The following is a 12,762-nucleotide window of genomic DNA, read 5'->3' as shown; positions in this document are numbered from 1 at the left end:
GATTGCGCGTCTGCTTAGTGCACAACTCTATGGCGTTTGCCAACCAACAGGGTCTGTACGCATGCGTGACGGTAATTAGCATATTTCATGGGAAGGGTCCATTGCCAGGTAGAGTTTGTTCTTTATAGAGAACTGTATTGCTACATATTTTACTACCGCGGAGAAGGTTTATCGGATTGTTCGGGAGACTTTTCCGTTCTGAAAAGAACTGTCCTGCTTCTTAACCTGGGCGGAAGGTATGACAAGTCGGCTGGGACTACTTTACTTTAGCTTATGGATCATTATTACTACTGCACTACCGCGGAGTCAGTTCTAGTTGAAATTGGATTATTTGGCATTTCGAATACGCCTAGCTGAAACTTACACAGTCTTTTTGAATAAACTATAAATACAATTGATCACATCATGCAAACTACCTTCGACAGGTAAGCTTAAGCCTATCACAACGCACATATTGTTCTTTTATTACCGCCGTCGCGGCAACTGTTGATTTGACACGCTGACCCTATTATACGGAGTCACGTGACGAGTTCAACCAATCAATGATTCAATCAGCAAAACGGGGATTCCCCCCTCGCACGCAAACTGTCTCTCCATAATTGTGTGTGCGTGCGAGTATGACACTACGACATGTAATGGAACAACGAAGGAAATAGTTGCTGTAGAGAGTTATTAAGCCGTGGGAAAGCAAGCAAACTTCAACTGATTTATGATGTTCTCTTGCGTTCGTCCACATTAGTTACCTTGGCAGTGCATGACACTAACGTTATAGCCTGTTTGGAGAAAGAGATCGTCGGCGAAATATCGTACGATGGATCCAAAGCGACGTGAATGTTATGCAATTCGTGTGAAGCTTTCTCTACCTGCGCCCATTGCAAACACACAAGTGGAGGATAAGTTGTGCACTTATTTCCAGTCCAACGAGGGAGGCAACTGCGACGTAGACAGCGTACGTTTAATGGGGGTAGATGCCGATGGCTCTTGGTATAAAGTTGCTTTTGTTGAACAGTCTGGTAAGTGAACTTTATTTCTAACTAGAGATTGAGAGTTTGTGAACAAACTCAAGGTGTTCGGTTTCCGGGAGTAAAAGCCTGGATTAAAAAACAATTATTACACCTTGCTTTGTTCTCAAGATTTGTAATAAATGATTCAAATTGCAAAAACTGTCAAAACAACATGATTACGTCATCTTGTAAAAGTGTATGTTTGGTGACGTCATCGGTAATATTTGTTTTAAACCAGACCTCTGCCAGACATGTATGCTGTGGTGGTAAAGCATCAAAGGATGTATATTTCAACCTAAAAGGCAACAAACAACGCCCTTTCAAATCATTTCACAGTCACTTCCGGTTTAAACAGGTCAAAAGGTCAACGAAAGTTCACAAACATATCCATTTCTGTAAAGTACGTAAAGCCCTTTCATATGATGTATAGATTGTCAAAACAGCTTATGTAGTTTAGGAAATATGAACTTAGGAAATATTGACGACTGTAGAAAAGACTGTAAGGGGCATGTATGTTTTAACCGCCTTGAACGAAGACTATTCTTCATGAAGCTTTTTCGCGCTCTATGGATGATCACTGGAGCGTGACTGCTGAACCGCTAATACACTACACGTTGTGTGTATGCCTACGTGCAATGTTTATGCACATACCAATGGGGATTTACGTTGTTCTTTAGACGTGAATTTTTTTTGTAACCTCTCTTTTGAGCCGGAAGACAACATCAGAACGGGGTTATGTCTGTGGGGCTTTTACGGAGTTTTCAATGACAATTCCGATGATGTTTCGATTGTAAGATTTCGTCATGTAGATCAAAAGTTATGATTTTTTGAAATAAACTTTGAATTTTCATAACTCAAGAATGGATGACGTCATCATGACGTAACTACATATTTTTCTTCTCCTAATGAACATCTTACTATGTGTGAAGTTTCAAGTTCATACGAATTTTGAAAATATGTTTTTGTTAGGGGACAAGGGACGTAGAGAAGAAGAAGAAGAAGAAGAAGAAGAAGAAGTATGAATAAAAAAAAAAAAACGAACAAAAATAAGAGGTGTTCCGGGCTGTTGGCCCGAACACCTAATTAATCAACAGTTCGAATGATTGGCCCTACTACGTTACCGTAGAGTTTCGTAGTCCGAGCAGGGACTAATGCCCACCTGTTGAGCTGTTATTGCTCTCTTTCGCTCAACATCGGTTTCGTCACAGTCGCCATGCTGTGAATGGGATGAGACCGATGTTATCAAAAGAGAGCCATTACATCGTTGCCTAACCATGCAGGAGATGTAGACCCAGTGACTGAGGCGCTAGATTCCTTTTTTCGATATTTTGACATTATCGGCTAGATGACCGATAATGTCAAAATTTCGAAAAGAGGAATCTAGCGCCCAGTCACTGGGCCCACAGGAGCTGAGTCTCCTGAATGAGCTTTGGTACAGATAAAGATTCAAGGGCTTTGTATGTCCAGATTGTGAAGTTTAAAGTTGATGGATAACTGTTTCCAAGGTTAAATGTCACCATAGAATGTGTTTTTTGTTAGATCTTCTGTCAATTAATCTTTAAAAAATTTGTATTAATTATTGGGGACAACCATATGTACCTTTATGCAAAATCAAGCTTTTCTGATTATCACAAGTAAGTAAAAGGGGGGTCTGAAAATTGAAATGAAATTTTATACTGTGTAAATATTTTTGTTTCCAGCAGCCAGTAAAAGAGGGATACGTTATGTTAAGGCCAAATTGGAGTTTTACCATAGGTACCATCAGTTACAGCTTGTTATTTGTTTAAAGGTGTTCTTAGACTAATTACAATTGCGAAACATTCAACGGCGTGAATCGTGCGCACTTGAAGAGGGTTGCCACGCCCCTTATGAGGAACCTTTATTCTGAAATGACCTGGAGTTGGCATGTGTCATTCATTGATTGGTATTCAAAGTGAATTTTAGCCAAACCTGAGTGGTGACATTTACAGAATATTGGTTGATTTGACACGAAATTACTCTTTTTTTTAAGAATTGTTAAAACAATTCTTAAAAAAATTGTTGTATAATTAATTTGTTTTTGCAATGACACGGGACCTTTTACCCTGGACTCCATCGCATTGTATGTAACAGAAAATCCAGACTTGGCTAGGCACATCCAAAGTTCAACAAGTTGTTATACATGCTGCTACTTACTAGTGTTCATAGGTTTTGGAGGTACGTCGGCCGGTCGACCACGTCAGAGCCAATGAACAGCTCTCCCTGGGTAGCTACACCCACAATTTACATACACGACGAACGTTGCACAGGTTTCCTTTATTCTGATTCATTACAGCAGGGTGAATATTTATGTATCGGTATTGGCCTCTGCGATGACGAAACCCCCGGTAAGCTAATCGCGCTATTCAAAGGCGAATGAATAGACTTTGTGCTCGTGACATTACGAGTAAACAGAGTAAACTGTGAGTTGGGACAGTCCTGCACTGTTTGTGCTACTTGGTATGTCACGAGCACACAGTCTATTCATTCGCCTTTGAATAGTGCGGGTAAGCTTCAGGTGTACATGAATATTCACCCTGCTGTAATGAATCAGAATAAAGGAAACCTCTGCAACTACTTAGACTTATAGTAGTCAGGTGGCTTAGCGTAAAATATCAAGGTTACCGTTTTACGGCGGACAAAAGCACAATTTTTGGCACAGGGCTTCCGAAGGGTCTATTAATCAATATTAGCCGAGGAGCCCTCCGGAATTTGTAATTGTTTTTATGTAAATCACAAAATATCAAGATGGCCGCCTACATAACAAAATATCACCTTTTAAACTTTATTTTTATTTTTTTTTTTTTTGGGGGGGGGGAAGACCTCTGGTTGCAAGTTAAAATAAGAGGAATACATACAATCATGAATCATCTGAATATCTAGATAAAACACAATTTTTAAGCAAACAAACAGTACTATCTCACAACATGGAGACTTAAGACCAGTGTAAAAGACACTTTCAATGAATTATAATTGTTTTCGAAGTATAGGGGATTGTTAAGTCTAATAAAAAACATTAAAAAAAGATTGTATAAGTGTTATGTTTCCAGTCGATGGGTGCTCAGATGGGTAGAGCATTCAAAAAACCAAAAAACTCTCCTATTCTTTGAGAAGTCCCCACTCCTGCTATGATCAAGCATGCAATGGATGTTGAGAGACAAACTGTCAAATTTCTTAGTCCATGACAAATCCAGTTATTACTTTGACCAACCTGTGTTCACCCTGGCAAAGTCTGTACAGTAGAAATGACCAGATTCTCACTGCGAGAGTAAGCGTGTGCTAAATGTAGGTGGTCTGCTAACAGAAAGGCAATCTGGAAAATATTGGGGATGTCTCTGCTCGAAGTTACTAGCCGGACCGGACGACATTTTTCTAAGAGGTAGCATTATCTGGTGTGGTAGACTTGTATCTGAAGGCATCCCTCACATTAACTCGATAGGCAAGCCCACAATATCACTCTCTTGTCTCTGCACATCTCAATGAGTGAGGGTTTCATGCTCAGTGAGGGCCCCATAGTAAAGAGTCTGCCACAGCTTGAAGAAACATTAACATGCAGAGGAGAAACCCTACTTTCATGATCATGAAACAAAAACCTCATTCTCATCTTCATCGGGGCTCACAGAAAGAATACTCCCCTCTTTCTGTATGTTGATTGTCTTGCAGGAACTCACACTGCTGTTCTTCACAGCATCAGAGATGAACTCCTTGCCTTATCAATGATAAGTTTGAGAAGTTTTTCACTTGGTCCTTTCCAAGACAACTCACAATTAATTCTTTGTGATCTCTATGATCAAGCTCATGAGCAGAAGAACAAGATTGTGAAAGATTCAGGTGGAGCGTTTGGGCTCACAGAAAACCTGTTGTTTTTATTAGTGATGGATGCTCTCAGGACCAGATACTGGCTGCTGAAGCAACTTCAAGAAGAGGGTTTTCTCGAAGAGATATCCTGGAGAACTTCCAGCAGAATGATCAGGGCCTCCCAACAGAGGAGATCTCCCAGCCACAGATTGTCAGCGTCTCAAATGCCATCAGATGAATGGGCAATCCTCATTGGATTATTTCTCAGGTCGCATGTGCATATAGATGAATCAATGGTAGCCGAATTGTGCACTTGTGGGCTCGGATACAGTTAGAGAAAGATAACTTTGTCATGAATGTATATACATGATATGCGCAACTACTAATGTTCACGATCGGGGGATGATCGACCTCCCGCTCCACCACAAAACCAGAAGAAAACAATAAATAAATAAAATAAAACATTGATACAACTATAATAGTTGGTAATTTGCCGCTTTACAAACAGTTGTTGTTATTATTGTTATTTTGTTTAAACAAATATATTACATCCTGTAAATGGGGGTTATAATCTGTGTATGGTGAGCATTATGATTATGAAAGTAAAAACTGATAGGTCAGAAACCCCCTTTCTTCAGAATGTTTGGATCCGCCCCTAAGAGGGTGAGATTTGATCGGGTTGAACGGGGGGGGGGGGTTGATTGAAAGTTGAGTATCTGCGATATTTAAAAAGCGGAAAAAATGTTTCAGTACTCCTATATGTCCAACTACCTGTAAGTCACTTATTTAGCAACCACTCTGAGGTTTTTATGACTCCCAGGCCTCAAGAAAATTACATTTTGTCATATTTGGCGGCCATTTTGAAATTTTCTGATTTACGTAAAAAATAACAAAAATTCCGGAGGGCTCCTCGGCTAATATTAATTAATAGACCCTTAGGAAGCCCTGTGCCAAAAATGGTGCTTTTGTCCGCCGTGTAACGGTAATTTCGCTAAGCCACCTGACTATAGACGATGTGACCCATGTTTACATTCAAACCGCCCTCTGTTGACAATACACTGTATACGTCATGTTTCGCCGGGCACTGAGTTGCCTAGTCATAGTAAGATTGCATACACTTTCTAGCTGGTTGCCAAAACATAAAGGTTTTGCGGTATGCGCGCGAGTCATGTTATGGTTTTCGTGTGACGTCAGAGGTCACATCGTCTATAGGGGGCTCCTGCGTCGTCCGACGCACGAGGTAGTCAACGCTCTCCAGGCAGATCGGTCAGCAGACTTCTCTGTCCTTCTCCATGTAGGCCTGATAAGAATTTGTGTTGTGTGAGGCTTTGTTGTGACGGTTCTGATTTAGCTGTTTCCTCTGGGCAATGAGCCCCCATGTGCGGTCACTGATCCATTCTTCCTTCAGAGGTTTCTGGTACCCAAGGATATTTTCGCCCGCTGTTCTCATTGCATCTCTGAGCTGGTCCCACCAATCAGTTGAACCTGGTGTGGGCTCTGCCAGAGCTTCAAAGCGATCCTATATGGATATTTGGAATCTCTCCTTGATTTGGGGGTTTTAAGCTTGGTTATGTCAAACTTCTTTGGTGGAGTTGTTGTCGTTTTCTTTTTCTTTTACAGCTTGATCTTAAGTGTTGCGATGGCCAGGTGGTGATCACTGCAGATATCAGCTCCTCTATATAAGATCGGGCGTCCTGCAGACATGGAACCCTCCAGCCTGGACAAATGGCAAAATGGTCGATCTGTGTGACAGTTCTATGATTGTTGAAGATCCATGTTATTTTGTGGATATCCTCGTGTTGGAACATGGATGAACCAATCTTGAGATCATTCATAGAGCAGAACTGTATAATGAAGCGGTCTCTATTCTCTGTTCGCCTTCCATATGCATGAGGGCCGAGAACAATTTCATATCTTGCTCGATCTCCGCCTATCTGTGCGTTCATGTCCCTATGACGATTTTTAACGTGACGTGGGACCTGATCTACCAGGTCTCGCAGTTGTTGGTAGAAAACGTCCTTCTGTTCATCCTCATGGTCATTGGTAGGCGCATAGCACTGGATGATGGAGACTTTTGCATGTAGAGTCACAAACCTCGCTTTGATTAGTCACTCGTTTACTGGTACCCACTCAGCCAGTGCATTCTTGGCGACTCTATCAAGGATGACGGCGACACCTCCACGATGGAAGTTATATTGTCTCCCAGTTATATTCGCTCAGTCCAAGGATACTGATCTTGTAGTTATCCATTTCCTTTTTAACTTGAGCTAGTTTGGAAGGCTCAGACATTGTCCTTGCATTCCAGTATCCAATGCGGGTCGCACTCTTTGCAGTCAGAACTCGAGTTGTCGGGGCAGCAGCTTCCTTCCTTTCACTCTGCTCGTCATAGAGTCTCCGGGTGAAGACGACTGTCCTTCCGGCCGCCAAGGATCCGCTGGGTTCCAACTGGGGAAAGCTTCCGCCCTAGTTGCCGGTGACTTCATCTTGGAAGTTCATTCGCCTAGTGATGTCATGTTTCACAGCACCCCCTCCAGATCATTTAGCCCACCAGTTGAGATAGGGAACCGGGGTGTGGCGCATGCTTGGAGCCAGATGTGAGAGATTAGGAGATGGATGAGAACCAGTGTTTCTGTCCATTCTATACTAGAATGCAACTACCAGAAAAACAAAGGTACTACCTCTACCCAGAGCCCCCTTACATGCTGCTACATGGTACTCAAATGCATCAAAAGTATAAATAAAAAAATAAAAAAATGCGAACCCTATTACGATGCATATTTCAAAAATCTGGTTTTCAAAAACTAACCCAAGTATGTTTAGTGCAATCTAACAAACATTTTGATATTCAAATAATGGTTTTAGGGTGAATTATAGTCGATATTAGCTCATATCGACTTTGCACAAAAAATCATTAAACCATGTTGTTTTATCATATTAGCCATTATCGGACGTACCATTATTATTCAAAACAAGGGGAAATGGCAACTGTAAAATTAAAATTCACCATGATAAAAGTTTGTTCATGTGTTGGATGTCGCTATAGAGCAATTTCGCGCATACCTTTTTTTATTATAGGTTTTCTTGGTCAATTTCGGAAAATGAGCAGCCAATTTAACCACCAGCCTATTCTATTTTGCACGAAATCGAATGCAACCAAAAAAGGGTCATTCGATTCCATTTTAAGACTAGTCAAATCTACTTTTACGTCATTCGATTTAACAAAATAATCATTCAATTTAACAATTCGTCGAAGCTGCATTCAAATTCGCAGGAGTGTTTTTGAGGCGTGTGTTTAGTCATTCAATTTCATTTTGAGGCAGTCAATTCTGATATCTGTGCAGTCTTTAAAACGCTTGGTTAACTTGTTGTTTACTTATACGAATGTTAAAGGCATGCGGTTAATTTGTTGGCACTCTTGAACATAATATGCCAAGATGTCTGGCCCGCCAACAGATGGTTGGTGAATATTTACAAAAACCAACAACTGGAAAAACATTAAAAAAAAAAAAAAAAAAATTCAAACACATTCAAATGTCAGGTCTTGGTCAGTTAATCATTGAAGGTCTCCCGAAAAAATAAGATGAAAACAACCCTTATGGGGCCCAAGGTAAAGTCTACTGGAAACATAAAATAAAGAAAATAAGGTTCGCTCAATTTAAAAGTGAAGGTACGAAACGGTTTGCCTTATACAGTTTATCTGTTTTTTCGTATTTCTTTAGTCGTACTTATTTGAAACTTCGGTGAGCGAAATTGATTGCCTCTTTACGAAATTGAAAATTGTTAAATCAGCAAAATCTCTAGTCGAACCAGCTTTGCTAACTTGAATGATGATTGTGTGTCATGAAAAAGAATGAGTGTGCTAGGAACTTGAATGCCTCAAAACGAAATTGAATTACCGAATTCTGAATTTGAAACGCAGTAAAAACCGGAAAGGCAAACTAGCTTTAATTCGAACGCATGACAATTAAATTGGCTGCTCATTTGCCGAATTTGACCGAGAAAACCTATATTATTGGTTTATTTGTCCAAAAATATGTTTACAAGACACTGGCAGTAAAATAAACTGAATTGCGTTTTTTAATTTACAATTTTCCAGTAAATACAATAACATGTTGTAATTAATACAATAACATGTTGTAGGGGAACAGTTCCATGATCGTTAAGTGTATGATGAAGTAGACTATCGCACGGGCAGCCCCCATATTTTTTCCAGCACTGGAATCGGTCTTTTTGCGTGCGCACTTTGCACTTTTTGCTGTGCCTTGGTGCAAAGAACAGCTCAGGCTGAGGACATGCTATCATTATTTGGGTCACTGACTGATGGTAATTGTATGGGAACCATAGGAATAATTAGGCAGGACTGTGAAAAGGTGTTTTCAAATATATATGGGAAGGGTGCAATTAGTACACGCCTATGAGAAGTAAAACATTAGTAGCTCAAAACCCAGCTGACATTTATGAAGCATGTATCGCAAAACTGTGTTTATATATCGCAAAACTGTGTTGAAATAAACATGGCATATTTTTTTTTTTTTATCTTGTAATAACAGTGTAGAATTATAACAAAGTGTGACACCACACTTTGCTTAGCAATTAAGTTTGATACACAGTTAAGATCAATCTGAGTGCTTTGTGAAATTGGCCACAGCATGGAACTCTAGCGGGACCCGCGCCTGAAGGAACACGTTGCCCTGGATCGGACGAGTTAGTCTATAAAAAGCGTTTGAAACCGTTTTTTATAAAATGCATATAGTTGGAAAGATGTTTTAAAAGTAAAATACAATGATCCACACAAGTTTGGCTCGAAATTGCGTGATTTTCCTTTTTACTGTGCGAACTAACACGGTCGGCCATTTATGGGAGTCAAAAATTCGACCATAACTGGCCGACCGTGTTAAGCGGCGGTCCCAACCCGCCGTACGTGCAAGTGCGTGCTGTCTACGTGCAAAAACGTTGGCAAGATTTAGGGATCCGTACGTGCCGAGTACCGCCTCAGTACGGATTTGGGAGCACGCAGACACGACGTAGCACTTTTAGTGCATGAGGAACTTTCTCTGCGTCACCCGTACGGATTCACCCCAGTACAATTTGAGTTCAAGCTGCTCCTGTTTTTGTGTGGTAGGATTTTTGGAGTAGATTGTGTGCAAACTTTATTTCAACCCTTAAAAATGTGTACTTTCACCCACTAATATGTATTTCTGCACACAGGTGTTACTAAAATGTTAGCAAGGTCTGATCATGAGATGGTTGTTGATGGAATCAAGATTCCCCTAGAAGTGCAAGGCTGCCCAGCACCACTCCCTGGTACTTCAGAGTCTGCATCTTCAGAGGTACCTACAGATTATGTTGATCTTAAAAGGATTTGGTAACTTTTTCTATGATTCAAAACACAGATTTACTATTAAAAAAAAATTATAAATTGAATTCTGCGAACATAATTTTTGTCTCATCAGAGACAAAATATTTATCTTGACGGCCAATTTAGCAACTCTCCTGAAAACAGCGCTCAGTGACTTTCACTTATCACTCAAACACTTGACGACTAATAAATCTGAAACTTCTACAGGTAAATTATATTACATACATCTTCATTCACAGTGAGTATTGATTCATATGCCATGGCCAAAAACTTGATCTTCTAAGGTACCAAACCTTTTAACTCTCAGGTTTGTATCGGTTAAGTGGGTGTATCGTTAACTGGAGTTTACCCCGGTGTTATAGTTGTACATCAAGGTTTAAACCAGGATTTGGTTAAAGGGTGTAAAAACATTGCTGGAAACTTACAAACTGGCTGTCCAAATTGTTTACCTCCAATACATTACACATAGAGGCCGGATAAGAAAATATCCACTTGGAATGCCAGAGGCATAATATTCGTGTTTTCACCATATTATATGATAAGTAATAATAATAAGTAGTAATAAATCATAACAATAATTGTATTATAACATTAACTGGATTTTGTCTTGGGGATAACTAATCATTGCGATTATGTAGCTTGTATGTAGCTTAAGACATTCCGGCAGGGCTAACAACTAGACCCAGGTATTAAAGTTTACTAGAGAGTCTGGCACCACTGGCCATAGGCTTGGGTAACAAAGGTACACTATAGACAGGCTGGCTGGACTGGCCATAAACACAGGGACTAAAGGTGCACTACAGTTCTGATACATGTAGGTCTGGCCATAGACAAGGGTGTATGTGCACTGGACAGTCCGGCAGGGCTTGCAAACAGACCTGGGTAGAAAAGGTGCACTTGATACAGTCTGGTAGGTTTGGTGGCCACAGAACATGGGTACTTAAAGTGCACTCTAGACATCAGTCGTGTGTGCGGCACCATAATGTATGCGATAATGGCTATAGTCTGGAGGGATTGCGCAATAGACCATGGCTATACTAAAGGTGCAATAGAAAGTGTGGCTACAGGCTGGATAAGGTGTGCCATAAGACTCGGGTACAAAAGGCGCATAAACACAGTCTTCATCCAGGGACTGGCCAACAGACTCACATCATAGTCAGATACAAAATGTGCACTGGAGAGTCTAGCAGGGACTGCCATAAAACATAGTTAGGTACTAGTGCACTACAGAGAGTCTGAGAGCCATAGGCTCGGGCACTAAAGGTGCACTAGGCAGTCTAGCAGGACTGTGATGGCCAACAACTTGAGTACCAAAATGTGCAATTGACAGCCTTGTAGGTTTGATAGCACAAAGACTTGGGTACTTAAGTGCAACAGACAGTCCCTCCAAAACCAGAGATGCCATGTCCAGAGGCCAGCTATGCGTGAGATTTTTCAAAGCTCACCACCAACCCCAACCCCCCCTGATGATTCTGATAAACTGTGCAAACATTGCTGATTGCGTTTGTTGTACACTCGAGCGCGATTTGGCAATGCATTGTCGTTAACTTGTATTTTGTTCCCGGTCTGGCCCCAATGCGTTAGAAAATGGCTGATGTGCGTGTGAGCGTGAGACAAAGCCCAAATGCGTGAGTCTCACGCCTAATGCGTGAGACTTGGTAGGTCTTGACGTGGGTACTACTCTAAAGGTGCAAAGACTCAGGTGCAAAAGGTGAACTATACAGTATAGCGGGGACTGGCCAACAGACTCGGGTACTAAAGGTACATCAGATAGTCTTGCGGGGCCTGCCAAAGATCGGTTACTAAAGGTGCACTCGACAGTCTGGCAGGACTGATGGCCATAGACTTGGGGTACCAAAGGTAGCTAGAGAGTCTGGCAGGGCTGGACAGTCGTGCGGGCCTCGCCTTGGACTCAGGTACTAATAGTGGACTAAGCTAAGCTTGAGGGACTGTCCAACAGACAGTAGACTCAGTTGTACGACAGTCTAGTGTATAAGGGTATTAACGGTGCACCAGATAGTCTGGCAGGGTTTGCCAAAAGACTCCGATACTAAAGGTGCACTAGACGGTATGGCGGGACTGGCCTTTTAGACTAGGGGACCAAAAGTTCACCTGACAGTCTTGCGGGACTGTCCTTGGATTCAGGTACTAATAGTGCACTAGCTAAGCTTGAGGGACTGTCAAACAGACTTAAGTGAGCTAGATAGTTTGTTAGGACCTGCTGTAGATTTGGCTGCAAAAGGTGCACTACAGTCTAGCTGGGCTGGTCTTATATTATGGTTCTAAAGGTGCACTAGATACCAGTCTGACAGAACTGGCATTAGACTGAACTACTAAAGATGCATAAGACAATCCGGCAATTTCGAGGCATGTTTGTCTGGATCATTGTATTCTACTTTTAAAACATCTTTCCAACCATACGCATTTTATTTAAAAAAACGGTTACAAACGCTTTTTATAGACCAACTCGTCCGATCCAAGGCAACGTGTTCCTTTAACAGTGCTTATGCATGCACGACATTGGAGCAATGTCATATGTTTTCACACCTTTTATTGGTTGGTCTTTTATTGAGTATTCAGAAG

The 12,762-nt window shown here is 41.2% G+C and overlaps 1 protein-coding gene across 1 annotated transcript in view; it reads left to right on the top strand.

The window, feature by feature from the left end:
* The first annotated feature begins 664 nt into the window (after positions 1–664).
* The window catches only part of LOC139941237 (uncharacterized), a 36,187-nt gene continuing 24,089 nt past the window's right edge, over positions 665–12,762 (top strand). Inside the window, 2 exon segments of the mRNA XM_071937711.1 lie at positions 665–1,013; positions 10,029–10,150. Coding sequence (XP_071793812.1) covers positions 812–1,013; positions 10,029–10,150 — 324 coding nt within the window. The 5' untranslated portion in view covers positions 665–811.

This window comes from Asterias amurensis, chromosome 8, assembly GCF_032118995.1.
Source record: "Asterias amurensis chromosome 8, ASM3211899v1".
Taxonomy (NCBI): Eukaryota; Metazoa; Echinodermata; class Asteroidea; order Forcipulatida; family Asteriidae; genus Asterias; species Asterias amurensis.
This window is presented reverse-complemented; position numbering and strand designations above follow the sequence as displayed.